Source organism: Pygocentrus nattereri, chromosome 24 (assembly GCF_015220715.1).
Source record: "Pygocentrus nattereri isolate fPygNat1 chromosome 24, fPygNat1.pri, whole genome shotgun sequence".
In the NCBI taxonomy this organism is placed as follows: Eukaryota; Metazoa; Chordata; class Actinopteri; order Characiformes; family Serrasalmidae; genus Pygocentrus; species Pygocentrus nattereri.
The window spans coordinates 407,189-435,078 of record NC_051234.1 but is presented as its reverse complement, the minus strand read 5'-3'; the positions used below and the strand labels follow the sequence as shown (position 1 = coordinate 435,078).

The window sequence follows — 27,890 nt, the reverse complement described above, 5'->3', positions numbered from 1 at the left end:
TCCTGTTTGAAAGCACACAAAACCCAGCTCTCTTGTGTACAAAGCAGCTCCTATATAATGGCCTGCAGGGTGATAAAGCCTGCACGTGAGCTCTGTTGTCCAGGCCTCGGCCTAATCTGTGCAGGAAGTATAGTGCATTAATTAAGCGGAGCCTGTGAACAGCACAGTAGAAACATTCACCAATATTTCCTTCATTTCTCTGTAAACAGTACTATCACTCCTATGGGCACTTATGTTGAAAGTCCACAGTCTATAAGCCAGAGATCTCTCTTGACCTCAAATCCTGTTTCCAGTCCTGGCATTACTGGTGTTTTTCAGTACAGAACAGTACAGCTGCACATTCGTATCCATACCCTGGTGGAGTACCTGTGTCCTTTTCCCATAGCATAACAGAACCATAGGCTTCTCTTTAGCTTGTGTGGTCACTTCATTTCTCACGTGAGTCTTGTGTGAACAGTAAACACAAGCAAACTATAGCAACAACAGAGGAGCTCTGTATTAGCTTTTACTCTGGCAGTAAATATCAGTCCCAGAAATCGGTATGCCTTTCTGAAGGTCCTGAGAGTTCTCCTTTGGTATGAACAGGGAAAATCTTTAAAATGTCCAGAAAAATCCAAACTGGATTAAAGGTCAGGATATGAAGTCCTCTGCTGTAGCCCAGTTTGGCTCCTTTAAAAATCTGTACTTTATGATTTGGCCATATTTTGGCACAGAATAGTTGCTCTGTCAAATGCGCTGCAATAAAATCTCAACTGTGCAACAAATATAGATTTCCTTTGTGATGAATTTCATGATCTTTCACTTTCCATTTCCTTGGAGATCTGAGTCTGATGTGCTCCATTCAACATACATGAGGAGTTACAAGCAGCATATTTGGTGAAAAAAGTGCAAAGATATGACTGGCCAGGAGTGCTGATACATTACCAGTGATGTTAGCCTCATGCCCTGTTCTTATAGATATTGTTTGTCAGAGGATGTTGAGTTTCCTGGCTTGGGGAAAGATTTTTGACAGTTCCATCACAACTCTGACCAAAACTGCTGGCAGTCAGAGCGCGTTGAGCTCCCCTGGACTGGGGAAGGGGTTTTTGGCTGTCACATCTGGGTCTTTTACAGGCCTCCAGCAAATCGTAGCACAGTTCCACGCTTTGACCCGACTCAGGACGCTCCGCGTCACCGAGCTTAGTGCGCTGCGCACTGCAGCTGATGATAGGTAGAAGATTAGCGGGTCCAGGCAAGCGTTGAAGGTGCTTAGCAGCAGGGCCTTGTCCCTCCAGCCCGGGCTTTGCTTCGTGATGAATCCCACCACATGTGAGACGTTGTAGGGTCCAAAGCAGAGTGCAAAAACCAGCAGTGTCCCCAGGGCCAAGCCAATGGCCCGGAGGCGCCGCCGCCTTCCGATGTTGGGTAGCCGCAGCAATATGTAAATGAAGCTGATGTAGCAGAAGGCACAAATGACCAATGGGATGCAGAAGAGAACCACGCACAGCTCCAGCCGAACCGGCAGTAGGATTCTGAGCTGGGCCTCAGTGAACTCTTCATAGCACACATTCCGGGCCACAGGGCCTGTCCCAGGCGGGTTGTAGTAGGGCATGATGTAGACTATGCTGAGGTGGAGGATCGACAACATCCAGAGGAAGATGCTCGCCACCACAGCATAGATGGGCCTTCGTCTCAGAGAGTGCTGGATGGGGAAAGCCACCCCCAGGTAGCGCTCCATGCTAACTGCGGTTAGGAAGAAGGTGCTGTTGTAGATGGTCATGTAGAAGACAAAGCCGGACAGCGGGCACAGGAAGTACGGCATGTCCCACGTCATTCCATTGGCCACCTCCAGCATCTTGAAAGGCAGGAAGACGAGGAAGAGCAAGTCCGAGATGGTGAGGTTGAGCAGGAGGATGTCGATGGGCACAGGTTTCCGCCATACCTTGCAGGCGAATGTGTAGAAGGCCAGGAGGTTGGAGGGGAAGCCTGTGACGAAGGTGAAGATGTACACCGAGAGGCATAAGCCTGTCTCGCACTCCTGCATGGTGGATGGTGATGCTGTTGCACATAGACAGTCGTAGAAGAATCATCAGCTTAGCGTGAGCTAAGCCTCATGTTGAACACTGGAAAACAACAGTCGTCGTTTACACATTGCAGACATTCTAAAACTAAAACTAAAAATACTACTAATTATGGTAATAATAACAATAATATGTTCTATTTACCCAGTGCAAAAACCTATTAGCGCCCCTTTAACCAAAGTAGTTAAGTCTTAAGATCAATCACAGAATAATAAGCCTGATGTTTAAGGAATTCAGTCAACCGTAAGACCATAGCATTTATATTGCTTTACCTGTTTTTAAAGTTTAATGTGGTTATTATAACATTTACCAACATTTCCTTCTTCTTTCTTGTAAGTCTGGGTGTGTGACTACGATGAGGTACTCTAGTTAACCCTCCCCAGTGTGTACTACAGCTGGTTGTGGGAGCATCGTCAGATGTCTTTGTAAAGACTACAGGAAGAGTGTGTGGCGTTTGTAATAAAGTAAACAGTAGAGATCCTGAACCTACCGTCTGCTATTTACCCCTGCGCTGCTTCGCTCCACTGCAGGAGGTAATTTTACAAAGGAGAATGTAAGATAAGACAGAAGCCTGTAAAACGGCTCAGAACTCAGTGAGCTGGCAGTACGTTCCTGTTATATTTTGTGTATTGCAATACACAAAATATAGTGTATATATATAAAATATGCATGTATATGTATAAATATGTATATAAAATATATACACTATATTTTACACAATACACTAAACAGTAATTTGCTCGCGGACGTCATGGTAATTTTCATGCAGTTAAGCTCAAAGCATGAAAAAGCCGTGCTTTACCATGATTTCAACACAGGTTGCGTCTTTTAGATGTGGCATGAAGCGACTGAAACCTGGCGCTGTTTAAACCGAGGCGCTTATTTCCTTAAAAGATAACACACTAATGCTACAGCCTGAAGTCCGCGGTAGACGGGTGCTGACAAACTGGATATTTTCTCTGTTTTTAACAGAGACACAATGAAAAATTCTGCCACCGCAGACGTCAGTGGGCCTCCATCACCAACATGTTCAGGGATTTTACTCTTGAGGATGTTCCTAAGGAAAAAATTGACGTCAGATTCGTGACACATTCTTAAAGCGCAGAGTTGCTCTCAGCTTTTCTGCGTGTGTAGATTCTGGTTTTACTTAAGAATAAATGAAGAAAACGTTGGCGAATGTCAGAATCTTTATAAAAGCATAAGTGGGTTTTGAGGTGAACGGCGGGTGAATGAGGCCCAAATGTCCACAGAGCGCTACAGTCATTTTTCCAACTTTTGCCATCGACCACTGTGGTGGAACAAACAGCTCGCTAGTTTTTTGGGGAGCCACGGACACCAAATGCCTCACTGTGGAATCCAGACAAACCCAGACTTATACAACAAAAATGAAACAGTACAGAGCGTCCTCCTGTCCTTATCCCCCAATATACACTGCTAAAGCTCTGACAACCCTCTGACAACCCTCTGACAACCCTCTGACAACCCTCTGACAACCCTCCGTTTTTGCTGGCGCCACAGTCGCTGTGACGTTTGTGTAGTTCCGTGCCGCTGTGTATCACCGTGAGGTGAGGAAGATCTTCTCTATATTCACAATCGTGAAGATAGCATAGCCCACAGGCTAAACCTCTAGTTTAGTTTATTAGTGTTTACTGAATAGTCACTCTACTGTAATTTAAAGTAAAATAAATGTTATTTGAATGTCTTGAACGCTTCAAATGTCTGTTTTTTTGGTCATAACGTCAAATGTTAAAATGACAGGAGACGGCATTAAAGGCGCGAGCCGAAATCAGCATTACTGTGGGACAATTTGGTGAGTAAAAAGTACTTATAAGGTGAATGTTTCTGCATGAAACGCTGCTATTCTGTCATATTTTCATTATAATATGATAAAAAATGTAAGAAGTTTGTGAAATGACAAATAAATGACAATAAACAGCGACAGGTGAACACATTAGCTTAGCAGCAACAGCCCAAATAAACATTTCTTACTTTTCTTGGTGGAAGAATTGTTTATCATCATGGCAGCTTCAATAATAAAAGTCTTATCCTTCTTCTGTTCTGAGTTAGACTCATTCATTCACAGTCAAATGATTTAAGTGTTACTGCGAGCGGTGAGCAATAGAACGTTATTCCTGCTGCTCTAAAGTCTGAACTGCGTGTGCAACCAAGTCACATTTCCAGGTCATCAGTAAAATATCCCCCCTTGCACTCCACTTCGCTGCAATCCCTGCATCTTATTTTTCTAATTCATGAATGGAAACAAGAAGCTGAATCATGCTGAAAAGAAAAGAACGTTAGTCAAGTCTTTTTATTTATAAAGGAAGAAGTGATGTTACCTCAGGTGTTCTTCACTTTCATTCCTGCAGAGGAGAAGCAGAAGAAGGAAAAAAGACCAGTTTGCGCAAGAGGGAAAAATTAAGATTGATGTAATGTAGGAACTCCTTGGGCGCTGTGGTCAGAGCTGAAATGCTGACCGGCGATTATCTGCTAGTATCTCATCCCCTCTCCAGCTGCCGCTGAGAGCCTGTGTTGACACTGCTTCTTTTCAGTGGAGACAGCGGCCCATCTGCTTCCAACTTCCACGCCTTCGCTGTTTACTCTCACGGCTCGGACAACGGAAAATTAATAAGACACAGCCAGGTCCTCAACCAAACTCCCTGAACACCATCTCCGTGGAAACATCCCTACTGGATGGGCTTACGTCTGAGAGGAGGGGCTGACTGGGTGTATGTGAGGGGGGTGGGATGTGTGTAGGTCGGTAGCAAGACCCAGTCCGGCCCTTATCTCGATTTATACACCTTCAGGTGCGTGGGAGAGTTGATAAGAAAAGAGGGAGGGAGGGAGGGAGGGAGGGAGGGAGGGACATAGACAGGGGGGAAGAAGGAGTGCGAGCGAAGGTAATTAATACACCTTGCTGGTCCACTTTGCACTTGTCATCAAGGCTAGTTGCCTTTTCAAAGCAAACTGCTTGAAGCTGCCTATATTTCCCCACACATGCTCCTCTCTACGCTTCCTAATGTGTGTTTAAAGGGAGCTGATAAAGCTTTGAATGAGTCCCACATTCTGATTGAGCTTCATTCAGTAGCTCACGCACTGGAAAACCCCAGCCTTAGACAATGAGAGTCAGAAAGCCAGGAGTGTCGCAATACCATACAGCACACATACCAATGCACTTACAATAGAAAGGTTTGCTCAGGGTTTCTACACTGCGGTGGGGGTTCGTAATGAGTCAGTCTTACAACAGGCTTATTTCTTCATGTTCTAGCGTGATGTGGCTCCATTACGAAAGTAAGGTGAGGAAACATTTAGTGCCATATTAGAAATTATTGTATAAAATTCCTGGAAAATCACCCCAAATAACACTGCCGGAATTCCGATCACAGTCAGTTGGCTTTATATGCCGAAAGGTTCCGTTTGAGACTTTAGTTGCTTGAAACCTACATGAAACTAACTTGCGCTTGAGTTGCTTAATGTAAACCGCCCTTCAACAAGTTTCATGAAACAGCGCATTAAGTTTCATTCAAACTTGAAACTTGAACAAAACCCAATAGCAAGAACACAGTGGACCACAGTTGACCCGCTGATGGCAAAGCTGGGGGTCCACTGGCGTTTTCCTGGTGGCCCACTGGTGGTTAAGCTGACTGTTAAACAGAATTTCCTTTGTAAATTATTTTCGTGAATGATTTCATCTCGTACAGCATCAGCCATAACATTTCAACTCAGTCCGATTATTTTAGCCCTGGTCATTATATTTTTTCGTGAAATAGACCTTCAAAACATCATGTGATCACGCGTCTCTCACACATCCATGGCTCCTGTAAAACTGCTTACGAGTGAAATTCGGTCCATATTTTCCTCTGGTGGTTTATTCGATACGATTATCACGTAGTTCCCATCAGGATTCATTCAGGAGCTACTACACATGACCGCAGTTACACTAATGTAGGCAGTAACTTTGATAAAAAACAAAAAAATTATAACTTAGTAGTTTAGTAACATGCATCATTTATTCATTTTTTTGCATATTTTCCTCTGGTGGAAGGAGCTGCTAGCCAGTTTTTATGGAATCTAGGCTGAAGTAGGTTAGTTCAGTAACACTAGCTGTACAACCAGACGTCTTTCCAAGTCATTTTGGGTCATTTCTTTTAGTCCATTCATCATCAAATTTGCATACAATGTAAAGGGTAACGTATGTTAAACACTGAAAAGCGTCAAAAATGAAGATACAAGTTTTTCCTTCCACAGCAGCGACATGCACATATATAATTAAGAGTCAGACACACCCAAAAAGTTAGCATATATGAATAATATATATCCATCCACATATGAACAATGCTATCATATATTGTTAAATATATATACACATATATGTCAATCTGTGTTGATAAATGACTAATATATCACTGCTGTCTGAACAAAACCTTGTATCTCCATTTCTGTTTCAGTTTTTGACCTAATTTAAAAGTACCTGTTGTTCTTTACGTTGTTTGTAAATTTCATGAGGAATGGACCAAAAGAAATGACTCAATATGACTTGGAAAAGTTCCTTTGACTTACATTAAAATTAAAGTAGGTTTTTTCCCTCTCCTGTAATGTTACTATTTTGGAGATACAAGGTTTTGTTCCGACAGCAGTGATATGACTCCTTTATTTGAAAATGGTCAGTATCAGTGAAGTCATGTCACATATATATGCCCATAACATATAAGTTGGATACAAAGGAAGTCCATATATGATCATTTTACAGGAGAAAGAGGCATTTTAGAGCTATTTTACTTTCAATGTACATCAATGGAACAAGTATTTGTATCTGAGTATCTGAGTATTTGTATCTGAGTATCTGTGTATTTGTATCTGAGTAATTTTGGGTCATTTCTGTTGGTCCATTCATTGTGAATCTACCCAAAATGTAAAGGACAACACTCATTTTCAAATTATATATAATAAATTTGTGTCAAAAACTGAAAAACAACAAAAATGGAGATACAAGAGTTTATCCCGACAACAGCAATATGCTAATATATGTCATATATTTCAAGTCCATATATTGCCATATATCAGATTTCCAATCTAAACTTTTTAATTTTTCATTCTAATAATTTATTCTTTCCTATGAATGTATTGTGTCACTTAACGTTTGGCAGTGGTTTGAACGGCCAAGGAAAGAGAAATTATTCATTTACTGACACGTCGTGAAAAATTGGCAAATTGCATGTGATTTTCTCTTTTGTAACAGACACAAGAGCAGCTGTTGTTTTGCAGTGTTTAAAATCACAGTGCTTGTATAGTTTGTATGATACCTCATTGTAGAAACCCAAGCTCTGCATTCACTGATGATCCGCGTAGGTCATTATAAACCCGTGTCTTGGTTTCAGGCATGGAATCCATTTGGTAATTTGCCAATGTGGTTTGTCCACACAACTGGGCAGGGAAGTGTACCACAGTTTTAAGTACACTGCTTATTTATCCAGAGCACAAGAAGATGTCTCTATAAAATAATTTCTAAATAATTCAACCTTTAAAATGTAAACAAAGTCATTCAGAGTGGTTTGGTGTGAAATGCCTTTCTAAAGACAACAGATTCGTTCACAGTGGTGGTGATAGGAACCAGACGTCAGAAGAATTCAGTGGCTCAAAGCTACGAAAGATAAAACACGGAATGGTTATGAATAAACTGCCCGATGCCTGAAACGTTGTGTTTGTCCATTATTTTACCATCATCAACATTCCATATAAAACTGAGTGTAGGTTCACTGGTGGATTTGGATAGTAAATAAAATGGCTATTTTGTGTTGTTGACATCACGACCCCTGGTTCCCATCACCACCACTGTAAAGACGTCAGTAAATGTCTGTTTTTTTCTCTCTCTTGACTTCAGAGCACTCAGAATAACTGTTATTGCATCTTGAGAGTAATTAAAAGTTTGGTACTCTTTCCTTAGACGATGTAGCCAAAACTGTACTTAACGTCCTTTAAACAAGCAAAAAGTAAAACATAATTATCATCCTTAAAATGTGAACTAAAAGGAAATAAGCAAGTCATTGGAATTAATATGCTTTATTGAATGCATTTTAAACTTGCAAATGTATGAAAAACAAATGCTACACAATATAAAATATGGAAGAATATCATACAAAGTGTATATTGTCATTGCTGAATTACAAAGTTGGTCTGAAAATTAGCTTATGTCACAAAATGGCATTTTATTTCTTGTGCTTTATTGAGTAACATTACCACAATTAAAAAAACATATCATAAATAGTAAGCAAAATATGCGTGGAATACATTGAAAACAACTCAGAATGAATATTTACAGGTCATTGTTAAGTTACAGGAATGAGGAATGGACGACTGGACCTGCCGGCAGGTCCACTAACGTTATGAGATCAACTAAATCTCCAAAAATGCAATATACAGTACTGCGCAGAGACCAGCCTTGTATTTGTGCATTTAATTTCCAGTGAAAACAGCCAAAAGCTTAAACACTTAAACAATCAATCATTCCAATATTTATTCTCTGAGGACACTTGCTTTGATTTGTCCAAACAAATCTGCTGGAATATTTCTCCACACCTCCAAAGCTCAGTCTGAGAAGCTGCTTGATGATGTTCTGAAGTGATCAAACCCATTCAGTGGTGCTGAGGTCTTCTCACAGTGGAAGGATGGACAGAAACACCTGTGGATGTTTTCAGACCTGAAGCAGCTTTCAGTGCTGTTTATCTGAAGGGGGCAGTTTTGGGGTCGACCAGCTCTTGAGCAGTTGCTGTTTTTTTTTTCCTTTTAATCTCTTTTTATTTTCATGTGGCTTTCTCCTTCCTTTCACAAATGGATTATCTTATATCTAATCTCTTCAGATGCATCTGCTGTACCTTATGGCTCTCTTGACTAGAAGTGAAATAAATGAAGGGTGGTCTCTGACAGCACTGGCAGTACAAACACCCTTTTTTTTTCCATAAAAGGTAACAAAGGAACATAGTTCATTAGTAAAATATCCATATGCTACAGTAAAGAATATTATACAACAGCTTATGAATGAATAAAACTCAGTACACATTATCTCAAAAAGTCAAGACGTTGTTGAACTTGTCCATGAGACCGGAGAACCTGTAAAGAATTCTATGCTAATGCCCGGCCCACACTGACAGCGAGCTTTTCATCACATTCTGTGGTGTGTGACCATGAAATGCCATTTTGAGCTGAACGCAAGGGTCCGCTTGCGAATCCCTGAACCGAGTTCATTGAAAGGAGAGCACTTCTCCTCTATCAAGCGCTAAGGGCAGTCAGTACCACAGCCTGTGACATGCAAACAAAGGCCACATTCCACATTTTCGACGTGCCCTTTATGGGAAGTTACACCGTAACATGATTGCGTATGAAAATGTGTCAAAAGTCTACTGGCCATGTGCATTGGACTTGCTTCAGTATCTGTGGACAGTGCCTGGATATGGACAAGCTTTCTCTTTAACGTTCACAGTGTCAATCAGCCACCAAAAGTCTGTACTTATCCATAGTCCTGGACTTTGCTACCAATTCTAGCGAGAACTGTCATTGGAGCTTTGTGTGCTCTCCTCGACCATAGAGCAGTTTAACTGGGGCCAGCTGAAAGTTCTGCGGCAGCAAGACAGATGCAGTCGTTTCACGAGTCCTTTCAAGCAGTGTTTAAATGTCCCCCGGAGTGCTGAAGAGGAGAAATAGAAGATGAAGGGGTCCATACAGGCGTTAAAGGTGCTGGTGAGCAATGCGTACACTCTCCAATCTGGACTGGACCAAGCAATGAAACCCACCACATGGGACAAGTTGTAGGGCATGAAGCAGATGATAAAGACAAGTAGGGTGCCAAGAGCGAGCCCAATCGCCCTGAAACGCTTCTTGGGACTGATGTTAGGTAGACGGGAGAGGATGTGGATGAAGTTGATGTAGCAGAAGCAGCAAATGATGAAAGGGATGCAGAAAAGTACCAGGAACAGTTCCAGGCGGACGGGCATGAGGACTTTCAACTGTTCATGGCTGAAGTTCTCGTAGCAGACGTTCCGCTTTGACGGATCAATGATGGTACCATTGCCGTGGTCATAGTACTGCATGATGTAGACAATACTGCAGTGCGCCATGGAAACCACCCCGAATATGATGCTGGCTATCACGGCATTGCGAGGACGCCTCTTGAGTTTGTACCTGATGGGAAAGGCCACTCCGAGGTAGCGCTCCACGCTGATAGCTGTCAAGAGGAAGGTGCTGTTGTAGATGGTGCTGTAGAAGATAAATCCTGAAAGTGGGCAGAGGAAGTAGGGCAATGTCCATTTCATGTCAGCTGCCTCTTTCATGCGGAAGGGGAGGAAGAAGAGGAAGATCAGATCTGAGATGGTGAGACTGAGGAGGAGCACATCGATTGGCGTGGCATTCTGCTTCACCTTTCGGACGAAGGTGTAGAGGGCCAGCAGGTTGGCAGGAAGGCCTGTAATCAGTGTAATGCCGTACACCGCCAGGACCAGGTTACTCATTTGTCTTGTCCACTGCATGGTGCTGTTGTAGGTCAACAATAACCTGTAGAGATAGAAACAGATCAATTAATGTCAGATATTTTGAGAAGAAGTAAGTTGATAGTAAGTTTGGCTCATGTGTGACTGATTTTGGAACAACCTTAGAACCTTGGGTAAAATTTAATTTAAAGGCAACCTTCATAAGAACTTCATAACATATACATAGCACTGAATAAATGTTTATAACACAATACCTTAATATATACAAACAGTGTAATGCCAAAAATTGCAAGGTGACCTAAGAAGTTGTATGAAGTAAATTATATTATACTGATTTAAGGGACCAATGATGGTCACCTTACAACCCGAGTGTGCAAACCACAGTTTGTCCATCACGAACACCATGTTTGAACACAAGGATGTCCATAAGTGCACATGGCACCAGGACACCCTAGGCCTCCGTTCAATGATTGACTTTGTAGTCGTGTCATCAGACTTGCTGCCATGTGTTTTGGACACTCGAGTAAAGAGGGGAGCTGAGCTGTCAACTGATCACCACCTGGTAGTGAGTTGGATCAGGTGGTGGGGGAAGATGCCGGTCAGACCAGGCAAGCCCAAACGTATAGTGAGGGTTTGCTGGTAACGTCTGGCAGAAGAACCTGTCAGATTGATATTCAACTCACACCTCCATCAGAACTTTGACCAGATATTGGGGGAGGTGGGGGACATTGACTGAGAATGGGCCATGTTCCGCTCCTCCATTGTTGAAGCGGCTGACTGTAGCTGTGGCCGTAAGGTAGTTGGTGCCTGTCAGGGCGGTAATCCTCGAACCCGGTGGTGGACACCCCAGGTGAGAGATGAAAAGTTTCTGGCAAACCATCAGGCGACTCAGAAGGGGAAAGCAGTGTGCCACTAGCACTGTATATAGTGGAGATGCTGTGCTGCTGACTTCGACTGAAGACGTCATTGGGAGGTGGAAGGAATACTTTGAGGACCTTCTCAATCCCACCGACACATTCTCCAGTGAGGTGGCAGAGTCTGGGGACATGGGAATAGGCTTGTCCATTACTGAGGCCGAAGTCGCTAAGGTAGTTAAGAAGCTCCTTGGTGGCAAGGCTCCAGGGGTGGATGAGATCCACCCTGAGTTCCTCAAGGCTCTGGATGTTGTGGGGCTGTCTTGGCTGACACGCCTTTTCAACATTGCATGGACATCAGGGGCGGTGCCACTGGATTGGCAGACTGGGGTGGTGGTGCCTCTTTTTAAAAAAAGGGGGACCGGAGGGTGTGTTCCAACTACAGGGGAATCACACTCCTCAGCCTCCCTGGTAAACTCTATGTAGGGGTACTGGAGAAGATAGTCCGGCTTATAGTCGAACCTCGGATTCAGGAGGAGCAGTGCGGGTTCCGCCCTGGTCGTGGAACACTGGACCATCTCTTCACCCTCTCCAGGATTCTGGAGGGTTCATGGGAGTTTGCCCAACCAGTCCACATGTGCTTTGTGGATCTGGAGAAGGCATTCGACTGTGTTCCCCGGGGTATTATGTGGGAGGTGCTTCGGGAGTACGGGGTACATGGCTCTTTGCTACAAGCCATTCAGGCCCTGTACAAACAAAGCCGGAGTTTGGCCGGCAGTAAGTCAGACTTGTTCCCTGTGAGAGTTGGATTCCGTCAGGGCTGCCCTTTGTCACCGATTCTATTCATAATTTTTATGGATAGAATTTCTAGGCGCAGTCAGGGGATGGAGGGTGTCCGGTTTGGTGACCTCAGGGTCACATCGCTGCTGTTTGCAGATGATGTGGTCCTATTGGGGACATCAGGCCGCGAACTTCAGCTTTCACTGGATCGGTTTGCAGCCGAGTGTGAAGTGGCCGGGATGAGGATCAGTACCTCTAAATCCGAGGCCATGGTTCTCAGGTGGAAAAGGGTGGCGAGCCCTCTCTGGGTCGGGGATGAGCTCTTGCCTCAAGTGGAGGAGTTTAAGTATCTCGGGGTCTTGTTCACGAGTGATGGTACAAGGGAGCGGGAATTTGACAGGCGGATTGGTGCTGGGTCAGCAGTGATGCGGGCTCTTTACCAGTCTGTTGTGGTAAAGAAAGAGCTGAGCCATAAGGCAAGGCTCTCGATTTACCGGTCGATCTACGTTCCCACCCTCACCTATGGTCATGAGCTTTGGGTAATGACCGAAAGAATAAGATCGTGAATACAAGCGGCCGAAATGAATTTCCTCCGCAGGGTGTCTGGACTCTCCCTTAGAGATAGGGTGAGAAGTTCAGTCATCCGGGAGGGACTCGGAGTAGAGCCACTACTTCTTCACGTCGAGAGGAGCCAGCTGAGGTGGTTTGTGCATCTGGTTAGGATGCCTCCTGGACGCCTCCCTTGGTAGGTGTCACAGGCAAGTCCACCCGGGAGGACTATATCACCCAGCTGGCCCCCTTGGAGGGCTAGTGGAAAAGCTGGGGAAAGGGAGGTCTGGGCCTCATTGCTTAGGATGCTGCCCCCACGACCCGAACCCCAGAGAAGTGGAAGATAATGGATGGATGGATGATTTAAGGGACCTTAAAAGAAGGTGCCATTTATAACACGGTTAGGAAGCATTATTCCCAAGGAACTCGTTAGACCTCAACCTAGTTATGAACATATTTCTAATTGAGTTATCGCAGAAAGCAAGTTTCTATTGTGGAGACAAATCAGTTCCAATCTTGGTTTCAGTATTCAGACTATTTGGTAATATTTTATTTGAAGGCAACTTTCATAGCGAGTTTGTTACACATGCATAAGAACTGGATAATATGTAAATGAGTGGTCTCTGCTTTATTACTTGGGAATGATTCTTCATAACAGCATTACAAATGGAACATGTCCATCTTGCAGTTACTAGCATTTGTTCAAAAATTATTTTATAAAAAATAAATGACCTTGTTTTGATATAAGGGGGCTTAAACTGAAATACTGAACATTTGTTTCATTTGTTGTCCAAACAATGGAGCTTATAAAACAGTGGCCTTGCTAAGTATGTTGCAGCAGTGCACTTTGAGCTTTAAGGGTTAAATCCACAGCTCTTAGGTTATGATAATGAAGATTATCATAGAAAGAACAGTTTTGCTAGACACTAGTTGAGAATAATTCTTCTGGGTGCTCTTTTCGATAGTTACTGAAACATTAATTTGACGATCATTATTGCCAGGCCAAACTGTGCAGAAATGAGTCTGTTTACTCAAAACAGAAAGAATGTCTCACATACCGAATGAGAGCCAATTAGCGCTGGCCCTCAAGCTCAGGAAATGCACATATTAAAAAGAAGACTCTCTCTTAATTCCAAAGAGGCTTGCTATTAACCGCAGACAAGAGAGAAGCCTATCAGCAGGAAAGGCAACATGTTGTTAGTGCTTTCCAGAGTGAAGTTTGTAAAAAGCCTCTGTTAATCCCTTGTCTAATACTCTCTGTCTATATAAGCCCTTCGACTCCCTTTATGCGCTGCGGAAAAATAACATTATTTCGACATCACAGCGAAGGCTTTGTGCCTGCTGATCCTAATACAGAGACGTTGTTTGATGAGTGAGTGTCATCATGGTGGTCTGTGGGCTAATACACGCAATAGCACCTCTGAGACAGGGCATACAGCCAAGCATGAATAGCTTTGCCTGTAACCACGACAAGGCATCTTGATATGCAGTTGCGTGGTCAGAGCATTACTAGCATTTTCTTAATGAACTCTAAGATAGGCATCAATAACTATTATACAGCTGTGAGGAAGAACCCAATTTCTTCAATTTAAAACAAAATATGACAAATAATCTTTGGGCTTTTATGCCAGGGATCATCAAATAGATTTGAGCTTGGGCCAAATACACTTTGGGCCAGACCCTGCTTATATTGTATTATATACTACCTTTTACTGTATTATATTATTTTGCTAGAACATCCCTACATGCCTTATGTTTATACATTTCAATAAGTGTAGACGTAGGGATGTGCCTGAGTTTGCATGTATTGAGTTAATGAGTTTAAGTATTAACTTAAAGGCAATGAGTCCTCATCAGCAGCCAGCTGTAGTGTACACTCTTAAAACTGTGTTTTGTTAAAAACACAAAATCTTTCAAAATATTCCTGTGCCCACTTACGGCTAACACATTTTGGCTTAGTGTTAACACAGAAAGAAAACAGTACACCACAAAAAAGTGTTAAAAGGGTAGCACAAGTTAGTGTGTTGTTGTTTAACACATCACTTTTTGGAGTATAAACTCATCAGCTCATCTGAAGAGACAGCCTCTGTTACTCATCCGTCACAAAAGCCTGCTGATTTCTCTGGGCTATTTCTGAACAATTACAAACGTTTTCAAACGTATTCCCACGCGAGTTGCAAATATCACTGCTTTCTAGCTCCCTGACACCCGTGTTCATCTGAAACCGTAAGCCCACAGTGCTGCGTTACTTCACCACAGATTCTTCAATATCAGAATGAATCAGAATGCACATCCCTAGCTGATACGACAATGGTGTTCAATGCTTTACATAACCACATCATTTTAAGAGAAATGAAAATGTTTTTTTCCAAAGAACTTTTGCTTATGGGCGGAGTTTGGCCTGCTATTTGTTATTCCTGGCTTTGCACTATAAGTCCAAATGTGTGAGTTTAAACTGGACAATTATTTTTATTTTTGGCCTATCTGGGTTGCAATTTAGAACCCTGGAGCTGTTGCTCTGTTAGCGTGGTTGGTGGCTGATATTTCGGACTCTGGTGTGAACCGAATAAGTGGACCGAGACTGAAACTAGCTCTGTGCAGTTTGTTGGAAGTATGAATGCGATACACATCAAAAATGCTTAAACAGAGCAAAGACAGGATGAACGGTCTTCTCCTCTCAGAGCAGCGGATGCTGTTTTGAACATGCATGTGTTTATGGTTCTGAATCAGTAATTATAGAGCAGATAGTTTGGGCTTTAAAATGAGGCTGAGGCATGTTTGAAGTCATTATAAAATGCTCTATGTATATATACATACTCTATAAATGATACTGTGCATTAAAGGCGCAGAGGTATCTCCAACTTGTAAAAGCAGAAAGTCCCTTGGGGGCTGTGTTTCAGGATGTTGCGCCATGCAAAACTAATGCAGGGAGCCTCATGACTTATTGCCCCAATATCACAAGCCAGATTAAACAAGGCATAAATAAAGTCAACAAGAACAGCAGGATTCAGTGAGATCAGTTATTGTGCGTAATAAAATCAGCCCAATCAGTATAAACTCACCTTAACTTTCTTTTCTGAATTTATTTCAAGTGTGACGCATTAAAGAGTTAATAATGTTATTAATATTGCAACTTTGACTAATAGACAGTATTGGAAGCATACGAGTGTGTTTCAAGTGCTCCAGTGGTACCACTTTAAAATAAGACCACTCTTATGAAATATTTATGAATGGTTTAAAACCAATTTGTTAATGGTTCTCAGTTAAGTCACAAACATTTTTGAAATTGCTAATAAGCAGTTATAACAATAATTAAAATGGGCAAAAATGCGCTGCTATATCTGATGCATAGGAATATGTGATGAAGCTGGTGGGTTTAGGAAGATCAATAAACATCCAAATCTGAGGTTTAAAAGTAAAAACGAATGAGGGTTTATTATTAGGCAAACACCCGGTCACTGCTGGTCTCTTTATTTATGTGTTGTAACTGCAGAGTGATGATTTTAAGGTACTGTAAGGTGTAGGCATCTTCCATCTGCTTTTTTTACTTTTAAACTGAAGCGGAACCACTTTAAAATAAGACTACCCTCATAAAGTGCTCACAAATGGTTTAAAATGAGCTTATTTATGGTCATTAACTTTGTCATAAACACTTTAAATGCTTAAAATAATAATAAGCAGTAATAAAAGTAAAACCCTCTTTAAAACCTAAATGCTATTTAAACTACAGTTTGTTCTCAGTTAAAGAAACAGCTCAAATCAAGATAGTGACATGTTTAGAAGACACTACAGAAAAGATTATAAAACCTAAACATTTGGATTTACAATGCAGGTCAAGTTTAGAGATTAAAGTGCATTTTCTTTAAATTGAATTGGAAGCAATGGAATTGAGTCATGAGTACAAAAAATTGTAAATACTTAACATTAAGCTCAGAGAAATTAGTAGTTGTGGACAAGTGGCAGTGGATTCCTGTAAGTGTGTGAAATGCACAGGAAAAGTTGACTAGGAGATCGCAGCAGTATCACCTTAGTCAGGGTAGACTTCTCTTGATGTGTTAATCCCAAAAGTTCAAAAGTGTAAATGTGCAACAGTCAAGTTTACAGAGAGTATTAAGGAATAGAGCTATGCACTGTGTACAGCTGCTTTCAGTTTAAAATGTGTATAAAAAGTATTAAGAATGTGCTGAATGTATGAAATGATGGACGTGAGTGTAAAATCATAGACATATGAAATGCGCTAATGTATTCATATTCAGACGCATCAGAATTCCACTCATTTCTCTATAGCCTGCGTGTCTTTAGGCAGATTCAAATTTGCATCTCACTCTGCAGCAGGCATTGAAGCCCAAGTCCAATCACTGATCTGAAGAAGGGAATGGCATAATTCATATTTTTTTCTGGTTTCTGAGGTGCTCAATTATCCATACTAAAGACCACCTGCAGACGTCAAGAAACATGAAAGAGTCAGGTTCCCTTTCACTTGCTTACATGATGCGAGTTTCAAATAGTGAAGAAAAAGCTTCAGGGCTTCACAGACCTTGTTACTTTTAAAGAGTCAAAGTGAAATATTAAAAAACAAGATTACACCAACAAGGCCAAGTCCAAATCCAACTCTTACCTGTGGTAGTCAATGGTAGCCCAGCCTCAGATGCGACTGATGCACCCAGACCCTCACGTTGCGCTTTATATAATGATGTAATGACGCATGCACACCAACGAAATACAGGAACAAAGAAATGCTTCCTCTTGCTCTATTTTATTAATCACTTTCTTTTTTCAGTGCTCAGTGTTTTTGCTCAGTATTAACCATGTATATATATATACATAATTCCAAAGAGATAAACTGTAGATTCAGATTATTTAGGCGTACAGATTCAAATGTTTGGCTTTTACCAATTTTCATAAACTATAACAATAAACTGTACTTTATGTATACATGATAATTAAGGTTTTGAGGCAGTAAAAATCAACAGAAATCTCAATTCTAATAAAAAAAGAGGTCAACAGACCAGCAAGTTTGAATCTTTAAACCTGATTTCTAGCTGCCCGAAGTGGGGCCCACAGCTCAAAGTGGGCCCATGTTTGATTGGACCTGCCAGAAAGTTACCCTAATCACCATCTCCTCACCCAATGAGAGAACATGATAAATTCATAGACTATATTAAAGCAATAAGCCAAACGAGGCTGTATGTTGTGTGATTTTATCGTCAGTAAGGCTGTTATCAGGAACATCGCATGAGGTGTAAAACCCCTTTAGCAGTGATAAAATCATTTTTACATACAGCATCAAGTGGATTACTGCTTTCATAAAATGACAGACAACAGAACATGACAAATAAACTTTTATTTTAAATTATTGTTAATAATAATAGCAATACACAATTCTTCTTTTAACACAGTCATTAAATTAACTTGTTCACCCCATAACTTTATTTATTTATCCGGGCTTGGGACCGGCACCAGAAGCACACAGAGTACACCCCTAATGGCTGGTTTACACCCCTACTGGCTGGTTTACACCCCTAATGGCCAGTTTTGAAGTGATGTATTATTTACTTTTTTATGTTGCAGTTTCAAAGAAATGATTGAAGTAAATACTTTCATTCAAAGCCTGTAATATAGGTGGAGAGGTTGTTTATCCTGTTAGCTTTCTTCTGTTCTGTTAGACAGCTGATCAGCTTAGTTCTAGCTAAGAAAATAAACGGTCATGCTCTCCGTCTGAACAAAACCAGGCCTTTACTTCATCAGCACACTCAGTGGTCAATTACAGCTAATTTACTCCACACACAGCATGAGGCTTTTCCGTGCCTGCTCAGTAATACAGCATTCAGTTGCTGTGAGGCAGCTTTTTTATTTCACAGTGGCTTTAAACGCAGCTAAGCCAATCAGATTTTAGGCCTGGAAGTATTTTAGTAACAAGGTACAGTGTAATGTTATAAAATACAAAACACAAACCAACTGTTTTTATTTCAAACTGTTTTTATATCAAACTGTTTTGTCTTTTTTGTGCACCAAAACATTACACCCCCCAACCCCAACCCCCCCATATATATATATATAATATATATATATAAAGACACATTAAGACAACAGAGACTGAGGATTATTTAAATTTGATCGAAGTGACATATCTGTAATACACATATGACAAAGTATGATTTAGGGTGGTTGATTTATAAAAAAGGCATTTATAATGTGGCAGTTTTGATGTGCATGTTGTTGAATCGCCAAGATCCCCAGGCAAAAGGATAAGGCACATTAGCCTTTCTACAATATGAAGCCATTCATTCTCAGAGAAATGCTGGTAGAAATGCTCATAGCAGCACATATTCCGCTTCTTCCGCTCCACAACAAATACTGTCAGTGTGGTCCACGGGATGTTCAACAGAGAAGGCATATTATACACTGTTTAATTGAAGGTGGGATAAAAAAAAAACAACTCAGTTGTTCAGGGTGGTCACGAACCAGGGATCACAATGTCTATGATCCCAATATAGTCATTTTATTTATTATACAAAAGCCAGACTTTCATACTGATGATGGTCGATTAGTAATAAATCTTTAAAAAGTCTATTTTACCTTACAATACCCTGCACGTACCTCTCCACCATGAATGGATATTTGTTTTTTGTTTATTATTAATTTTTACAGTATATCTTATATCAAACTATTGCAAAACAGTCTCTCAGGCACTCATCAGGCAGTGTATTCATAACCGTTGCATATAATAACTATCTGTGAGGGGGCTTTAGAGGCATTAAACTCTTTAGACATCGCCAGCTCTGAGTATAATAACTCGAAACTATAGTTTCAAAACTACTGTCAGCTATTTTTGCTGACCTTTGTGTTGAAACCTCCTCTCCTTACTATCTTACAGTGCCCAGAAAGGTCAGCAGAATTTGTTTCCCTGAAACTCTTAGATGTACTATATGGTGCAATAGGCAAAATGGAAATATTTGAGTCTTGTGTAACTCTGGCAGCGTTAGCACCTCATATTTCAACATGCGTGGAGAACTGCCCTTCTTATCTGCGGTAAATTGTCATATATATTAATCTGTTATGTCTCAAATTTTACAGAGGGTTTTTTATCAAAACGACAAATTAAACATGTGAAGATAAGTGTTATGACGTGTTAAGCATCCAGTGATTTTGCATCTCCTTTGTCTCAATAGCCTGGATTTCTTTTGTTTGCATTAACAGCAAATGTATGGTTATAACTGATCCATATCCAGAGGTCGGCAACCAAAATATTAAGAAGAGCCATTTCGTCCTTTCAACAGGAGCCACATGTTATGTGGCACACACACACACACACACACACACTAGGGGGCAGTGAGCACACTTGCCCGGAACGGTGGGCAGCCCAATCCGCAGTGCCCGGGGAGCAGTTGGGGGTTAGGTGTCTTGCTCAAGGGCACCTCAGTCATGGACTGTCAGCTCTGGGGATCAAACCGGCGACCTTCTGGTCACAGGGCCGGTTCCCTAAACTCCATTACATATGACTAATTTTAGAGAATACACTACATAGGACATGTTGGGACACGTAAACAAAAAATTATATTTTAAGCAAGTTTAAATAAATTCAATTGGACCTGTATTGAATTGAAATTGGTATAAAAACGCAATAATTGATGTTTTACCATAGAATTTGATGCCTGCAATAGGTTCCAAAATGGTAGGGATAGGATTGTTTACCACTGTGTAACTGCACATTTCCTTTTAACAACACTCATTAAAAGTTTGAAGACACTAATTCATCCAGTTTTGAAAGTGTAATTTTTGCCATTCGTCCATATAATTCTGCAGGTTTATCGTATGTTGCGCTTCAAAATGCGTCAACACCTGGAAAACAGGTCTTAACAGCAGGCAGACCAGTCTCAGTCTAACAACCGCACTCTCTGATTATTAGCCATGCTTTTTTAGCACATGCAGTATGCGGCTTACATATATGTTAAATTAAGCCTGGACCTCCTTGAAAAAGACGACGTCTAGAAGGCAGCAAGTATTCACAATGTGTAAATGTCTTTCAGTTTTATGGGCACTAATACATCCCAGTACCATGACAGACCTTAAACAATCTTGACAAGGTTGACTCATCAGATCCCAATACACATTTCCACCATGCGTCAGTCCATTTCAGATGACTCAAGCCCAGAGAAGCAGGTGTTTTTTCTGGACATTGTTGATAAAAGGTTTCCGCTTTTGCGGATGCAGTGAGGCATGGCGTTTTTGGAAAACTCTTTTGAAGGACATCAATCTGTGTCCTTAGATGTACTGCTCTTCATTTAATGTGTGAAGCTATCATTAGGCTGTCTGTGGGACCCAAAGGCAAAATGCAGCAGTGTGATCCGAAAAACTGTCTCTGAAAAGATATACTTGATAAACAGCATGTGTAACTGATAAATAGTGCCCTCCAGAAATATTGCTACTCTTGGTGAAGATAAAAGTAAAGGTCATACTATTATTGTGGTCATTGTTGTTGTTTACCAGGGCTGTCTCATGAAGCATATTCAGCTCAGACTAAGCTTCAGCTTCACCAACGCTAACAGATGTAACCATGACTAACTTGTGTATTGACAGCAGTTAACAGCTTTCTCTGTTGACCAGGTTTAGAAGCTCAGGCTGTGATTAATCCTTGTGCACATTCACACATGAAAGCGTGATGCTTTTGACAGACTAACAGCCACATGAAACACAGGAAGGAGTCGAGTGGCCTACTTTTCAAAAACAGAAAAAGAAATCCTTCTACTGAAATGTTGTGGCGGCCGCCGTGTGCCAGTTTGCAGATGGGGCTCTTTAGGCATGTTATGCACATCTTCACCCAAGTCTCACCTCCCCACTCCTTAAGCAGAGGTTAAATGTTGTTGTTTTGTATGTTAATATCAGTGTTCGTAAGCGAAAGGTGTGGGTGTGTTATTGTATTGGGCTGTGGAGTTAGGGTTAGGGTTAGGGTTAGGGTTAGGGTAGCTTAACCACAAGGAGGAAGCATATGGCTTTGAACGACCAGCCTGGCATTCCAGTGGTTTTGTATGTGCATTTTTTTCTGGGAGGAGTTTAGTTGTCCTGGGAGGAGCTTTGGTTGTGCTGGGAGGGTTTTTGGTTGTGCTGGGAAGAGCTTTGGCTGTGCTGGGAGGAGTTTTGCGCTGCTATAACATGTGGCTCAAATATGTCTCACTCCACCTACTGAAGGGTTTTGAGTAATCAGACTTGTATCTGTTTTAAATGTGTCTTAGGTGTAAAGAGGGCCAAAGCTGCATACGCTCAGGAGATCCAGGCTCATTTTTCTTCCCAGGATCCATGGAGCATGTGCTGGGGCATCAAGTACATCACGGACTTACAACACCAGAGATGCACAATGCACTAGGGACCCCTCACTGCCTGATGCTCTCAATAAGTTCTGTGCCCACTTTGAGAACCCAAACACACCCCACCACCTAGAGAATAGCCCCTCAGTGTGACCCTGAGGTGAGGAGGATCCTGAAGAAGATTAATCCCCGCAAAGCTGCTGGCCTCACCCCGATAGTCACAGAGTGCTTTAAAAGACTGGTTATGACCCACATCAAAGCCAACATTGACGTCACTGGGGATCCACACCAGTATGCGTACCGGAAAAACTGATCCACAGAGGATGCCATCTCCTCCGTGGTCCACACTGCCCTCACCCAACTGGAGAGTAAGGATTCTTACGTCTGGATGCACTTTGTGGATTTCATGTCTGCCTTTAACACGATGATTCCCCAGACCATGGCTTACAAACTCCACAAACTTGGACTGAGCACCTCCCTGAGGACCTGTAATTGGGTCCTAGACTTCCTGACTAACAGGCCGCAGTCTGTGAGGATCCATAACATCTCCTCCTCCATCATCATCCTCAGCACCGGCTCCCCTCAGGGTTGTGTGCTGAGCCCCCTTCTGTTTACAATGCTCACATATGACTGCTCAGCCGTCCATCCAGGCTGTCATATGGTAAAGTGTGCGGACGACATGGCAGCGGCTGGATGCATCACAAATAGTGAGGAGTCTGGCTATAGGCAGGAGGTGGAACACCTGGAGAGTTGGTGCAGTGAGAACAATCTCTGCATCAACGTGAAGAAGACAAAGGAGATGATTGTGGATTTCAGAAGGGGCAACACCATCCCTCCCCTCCCCCTACACATCGGAGGATCTGCAGTGGAAGTGGTCTCCAGCTATAGGTACTTGGGCGTACACCTCAGTAACAATCTTACCTGGAGTAATAACACCTCCAGCCTGATCAGGAAGGCACATCAGCGCCTCTACTTCCTCAGAAGGCTGAGGCATGCTGGACTCGGGAGCTCAGTCCTCACCTCGTTCTACAGATGTGTGGTGGAGAGCGTTCTGTGCTCCAGCATCACCGTGTGGCACGGAAGCTGCTCTGCGGCAGAGAGGAAGGCTCTGCAGAGGGTGGTGACGGCTGCATAGAGGACTGTTGGAGTCAGCCTTCCCACCACCATGGACATTTACACCTCCAGATGAGGAAAAGGGCCCCTGGCATCATGAAGGACCACCAACCATCCAGCACACACACTCTTCGTCCCGCTCCCCTCAGGTAGGAGGCTGCGGAGCATTAAGAGTAAAACTACGAACAGCTTCTTCCCTGAAGCCGTGAGACTCTTAAACTCCAATTAGACGTCACTGCAACGGCACTTCACGTCCACTGATTCATCTCTGCTGCTGGACTGAGTCAGTGTCTCCACTATATCACCCCTCCACTATATCACCCCTCCACTACATCACCCCTCCACTATATCACCCCTCCACTATATCACCCCTCCACTATATCACCCCTCCACTATACCACCCCTCCACTATATCACCCCTCCACTACATCACCCCTCCACTACATCACCCCTCCACTATATCACCCCTCCACTATATCACCCCTCCACTACATCACCCCTCCACTATATCACCCCTCCACTATATCACCCCTCCACTACATCACCCCTACACTATATCACCCCTACACTACATCACCCCTCCACTATATCACCCCTCCACTATATCACCCCTCCACTATATCACCCCTCCACTATATCACCCCTCCACTACATCACCCCTCCACTATATCACCCCTCCACTATATCACCCCTCCACTACATCACCCCTACACTATATCACCCCTACACTACATCACCCCTCCACTATATCACCCCTCCACTATATCACCCCTCCACTATATCACCCCTCCACTATATCACCCCTCCACTACATCAACCCTACACTATATCATCCCTACACATGTCACTTTATACATGTCACTTTATACATTACCAGTATTAAGATGTACACCTTGCTGCTGTTATTTGCACCTTCTATTTATTGTTTATGTTATTTTGGGACTTAACTGGACCGTGAGGACAATGTTTCATTCCATTCATTCCATTTCATTCAAGTACCACATGTGATGTGATTGACAAAGCCTTATCTTATCTTATCTTATCTTGTCTTATCTTATCTTATCTTACCTTTACATTTGCATTTTTATGTGGCTTGGCCTTTCAGAAATAATCCTGATAACTCCAAACGCAAGAAGTGACCAAGTCTAAACAGGGTCAAAAGGTCCTGTGTGATGAGGCAGCCCCCATATGTGTGAGTAAATAATTCTAATTGTTGTTACGATCCGGCTTTTAGTGTTTTGAGTTTTTAAAAAAGTATATTCGTGTTTACAGAGGACAGAAACACAACATTACAAACGACTTAATGCTGAAGCAAAGCTGCAAAGTGTGACATTTACAGCTACACAAATCTGCATTGTGTCACTTCTAGAGAGTTCTGACAATCAGCTCTTCGAAATGTAAGGTAAACCTTCTATGTTAAGCAGCTAGCAGAGCTCTAAAGAAACAAATGTCTTTTAGAAAAAAAATTCAGGTGTATCAGCTTCAGAAGTCCTGTCAAGAAGAAATGGCAAACAAGAACAAACTGGATCAGAAAAGAGGAAGAGTGGTTGCAAGTCAAACTGCAAAACAGTACATACGCAGACAATCAACAAGATAGTTGCTAAACGATGCAAAACCCAGATATTTCCACAGAATGAAATAGCACATCAGGCATTAATAGTTTTTTAAAGAACTCAACAGAGTCAGAAACAGCAAAATTCCACCGCACAAGAGTGGAACTAAAGCATGGCCGGCGTTCATGTCTTCTTATCTGTTGTTTGAAAATCAGAAATTTGTGCTTGTTGATCAGTTCTGCTGTCCACCAGACCTTCATCAGTGCTCAGTTTCTGAACACACATCACCATATATATATATATATATATATATATGAAGCCCAATGCACACTGTAAACTCAACAGTACTCAAATTATATTATAGTTAATATGCTTACTTTTACACTCATCATAGTTTTTGTAAGTGCTCATGACTTTTCATTTTATTGTTGTAATATATATGCTATAACCCATGACTCCTCCATCAACGTGAGGAAAGCCAGGGAACGTACACAAGTGCTTAAACTGTTGATGAAAGAAGTCGTGCACATACCAAAATATCTGCACTGTGAGACTAATTACTTACATAAAAGCAACTGAAGATGTGCCAGAACTTGGTGTTGGTTCCATCTTGGGATCACTGAGTCTACAATCTATGATAAGGCACTTCTTGGCTTCGGCAAAATATTTGTAAAGCTTGCAAGAAGATAATTCTAATAAGATTTATTCTGATCTCTCTGCAAACATAAGCACTTAGAGCCTGCTTCATATCATCAGGCTCAACTTCGGAACCTGGTCAGATGGGACCAACGTAGAGCCTTTAGGTTCCAAACACCACAGCAGGATTTGGCACAAAAAGAGAACATGGACTAATGAAGGCCCTGGGAATTTTGTTAGGACACATGACATCATGGATTCCAAGTTCCAGGATATTTTAGACGTCATGTAAGGTTTCCTATCTGTTCCACATGGTTGTATATTGACTAGGCAGTACAAAGCCAATTTAGCAGACTAAGATATGGCAATGGTGATCTATCACTATCAGTGGTGAGATGCTAAATCTAAAGGACCAAGACTGCTAATAAACCCTAATCAGGTTGGATTCAGTTTACCAGGAGAACGTCTGTACGTTGGACGTCTCCTCAGTGATAAAATTCTTCCATCCAGATGGTACTAAAGATACTGAAGGTGCGTGAGTTTCTAGTGGGTTGTATTTTCTACAAAGCAGGATGTTTATGTCTCATGGCTGCCGTTATAATCGCTCATCCACATGCAGGATCTCACTTTTCTGACTGACTTCTTTCTCCAATTGCTAATGCTTCCCACTGTAGAGAGGATGGAAATTCTACCACCTAGACCTGGGGTGTCAAACTCAACCACTAAAAGGGTCAATTCTGAAAGTCTCAACAAATCCATGGCCCGAGGGATGGCCCTGTTTTTATTTCATTTTTAAATAGTGTTGTGCTGTAACTCAAACTGGCCATTGTTTATTCAAAATACCTAAAAACTTCAACAGTAAAATTCAGGCACGTGTAGTAGACCTTAAAACATACACCTGGCTTTCTTGGCTGCTCGTTCAATAAGCCTTGTGCTCAGTTTGAGCTCCTGAGCAAATGTTAGGTGTCAGTGAAGCTAGTGTGTTTGGTGATATGACTGGTATGGAATTGCATAGAATTGTGTAGAGTTGAGACGTAACTGCTGTTGGTGTGGGAGAATGGAGCACACATTACGTTGCAGATGCTGGGGATTGTAGAGCATTGCACTAGTGAACTAGTGAACCTAATTAATATTAATAGAAAATTTAAATATTTTTTCATATGGCCCGTAGGCCTTGTGTAATAATGTGTATTAGACCTATATTAAGTAAATGACTGAGACTCTTTCAAGTGTCCATCGTTTCATAAGGAAGATTTTAATATGAATACATGTGCTAGAAGACTGAGAACAGCAAGTCGCAAGGCAACATCTGCCTGGAAAATCATGTAAAATGTGTTTTGAGATGGGACTAAAATTATTAGAGCAACGCTGAAAAGCAGTAGGTAATGTAATTACCTACTGTAATTTTCTCATGGGAGGACTGAGAACACCAACAGAGAGAAAATTACCCCAGGGCCCCTCTCCAAATCATGTTATTGCCAGGCTTTTCAGAAAACTATACCAGTTCTCTGGCCTAAACCCTACTGAAAACTCACGGAATGAGGATTCTGAGAGGTTTTCCGGATTGTCCTCATTATCCTGCATTGTCGCTGTTATTTCTACCTCTTCAAATATGTCAAGTAAAGAATCTTGGCAGTGGGGGAAGCATTCAGTGGTACCAATTACTGTGAATGACTTTGTGTCAATGTTTTCATTTTCATCGCAGAATTCTGTCCTGATGTTTGTCAAGCTGCTGAGCGTAGACCACACTTCATCAACAATGAAATGAATTTTATCCAACCTTCTCTTAACATTAACGTCCGCCAACTTTATCGGTAACCTGTCCAGCCTGTCATCTCTGAATTATTTCAAAGCTGTTAAGGCCCCACAGTGTCGCCTCACAGAGTAAACAGATATACATGTGCATATACTGCAAGCTCTTTTTGGAAAGTGTCTGTACGTGAAAGGAACTTGCAGCACGTAGCACTTTCATCACATCACGTCCAAATGTGCCTCGTGTTGAAGCAGAAGCGGCGGCAATCTGCACCGCCTCCCCTGACATTTCAGCTGATACAATCAGCGGCCTTATGCTGATAGATGGATCTATGTGATAATTAGATTGGCCTGTTTTTTATCTCACGCCGTAATTACCCTGAAATCCAGTGTGTCCGTGAGCAATGTGAACAAGCAAAGGGGATGTTTATCAACACAGATCTGACAGGCGCTTCCTTGCACACCACTACAACTAGTGATTTACCCACTGATCATGGGTCTAACAACCTGTCAGCAACAGCCATTTTAACTCCTAACATCAACATCTTATCTCATGTTAAGAGTGTTTCTATATCTTAAGTCCTAGGAAGTGTTGATTTTAAAAGCTCCCAAATTCTACTAGAGGATCTACAGAACACTTTGTAGCAGATGTGTGTTCTAATCTAGCAAATAAGTACCTGAAGACTGCAACCCTTCCTGTGGACTATGTGGTTTAATATTGTAACGGAAGTGGTTTGAGTGGTGTAACTGACTGGTGAAGAGGTGCTGGAGATCACTATTTGTGCACATTTCACATGCAAAAGTAGCTACA

General features: G+C 42.0%; 2 protein-coding genes across 2 annotated transcripts; both read right to left on the bottom strand.

Moving 5' to 3' along the window:
• Positions 1 to 95: 95 nt before the first annotated feature.
• On the bottom strand, positions 96 to 4,647 carry LOC108442742 (free fatty acid receptor 2-like). The gene is made up of 2 exons (XM_017722926.2): positions 4,397 to 4,647; positions 96 to 2,102 (listed from the first exon to the last, which is right to left on the bottom strand). The coding sequence occupies exon 2, from the start codon at positions 2,021 to 2,023 to the stop codon at positions 1,046 to 1,048; it is 978 nt and encodes a 325-aa protein (XP_017578415.1). The 5' UTR covers positions 2,024 to 2,102; positions 4,397 to 4,647; the 3' UTR covers positions 96 to 1,045.
• Positions 4,648 to 8,840: 4,193 nt separating this feature from the next.
• On the bottom strand, positions 8,841 to 17,364 carry LOC108442747 (free fatty acid receptor 2-like). The gene is made up of 2 exons (XM_017722930.2): positions 17,339 to 17,364; positions 8,841 to 10,601 (listed from the first exon to the last, which is right to left on the bottom strand). Exon 2 carries the CDS (start codon positions 10,574 to 10,576, stop codon positions 9,593 to 9,595), a length of 984 nt encoding a protein of 327 aa, XP_017578419.1. The 5' UTR covers positions 10,577 to 10,601; positions 17,339 to 17,364; the 3' UTR covers positions 8,841 to 9,592.
• Between the last annotated feature and the right edge of the window lie 10,526 nt (positions 17,365 to 27,890).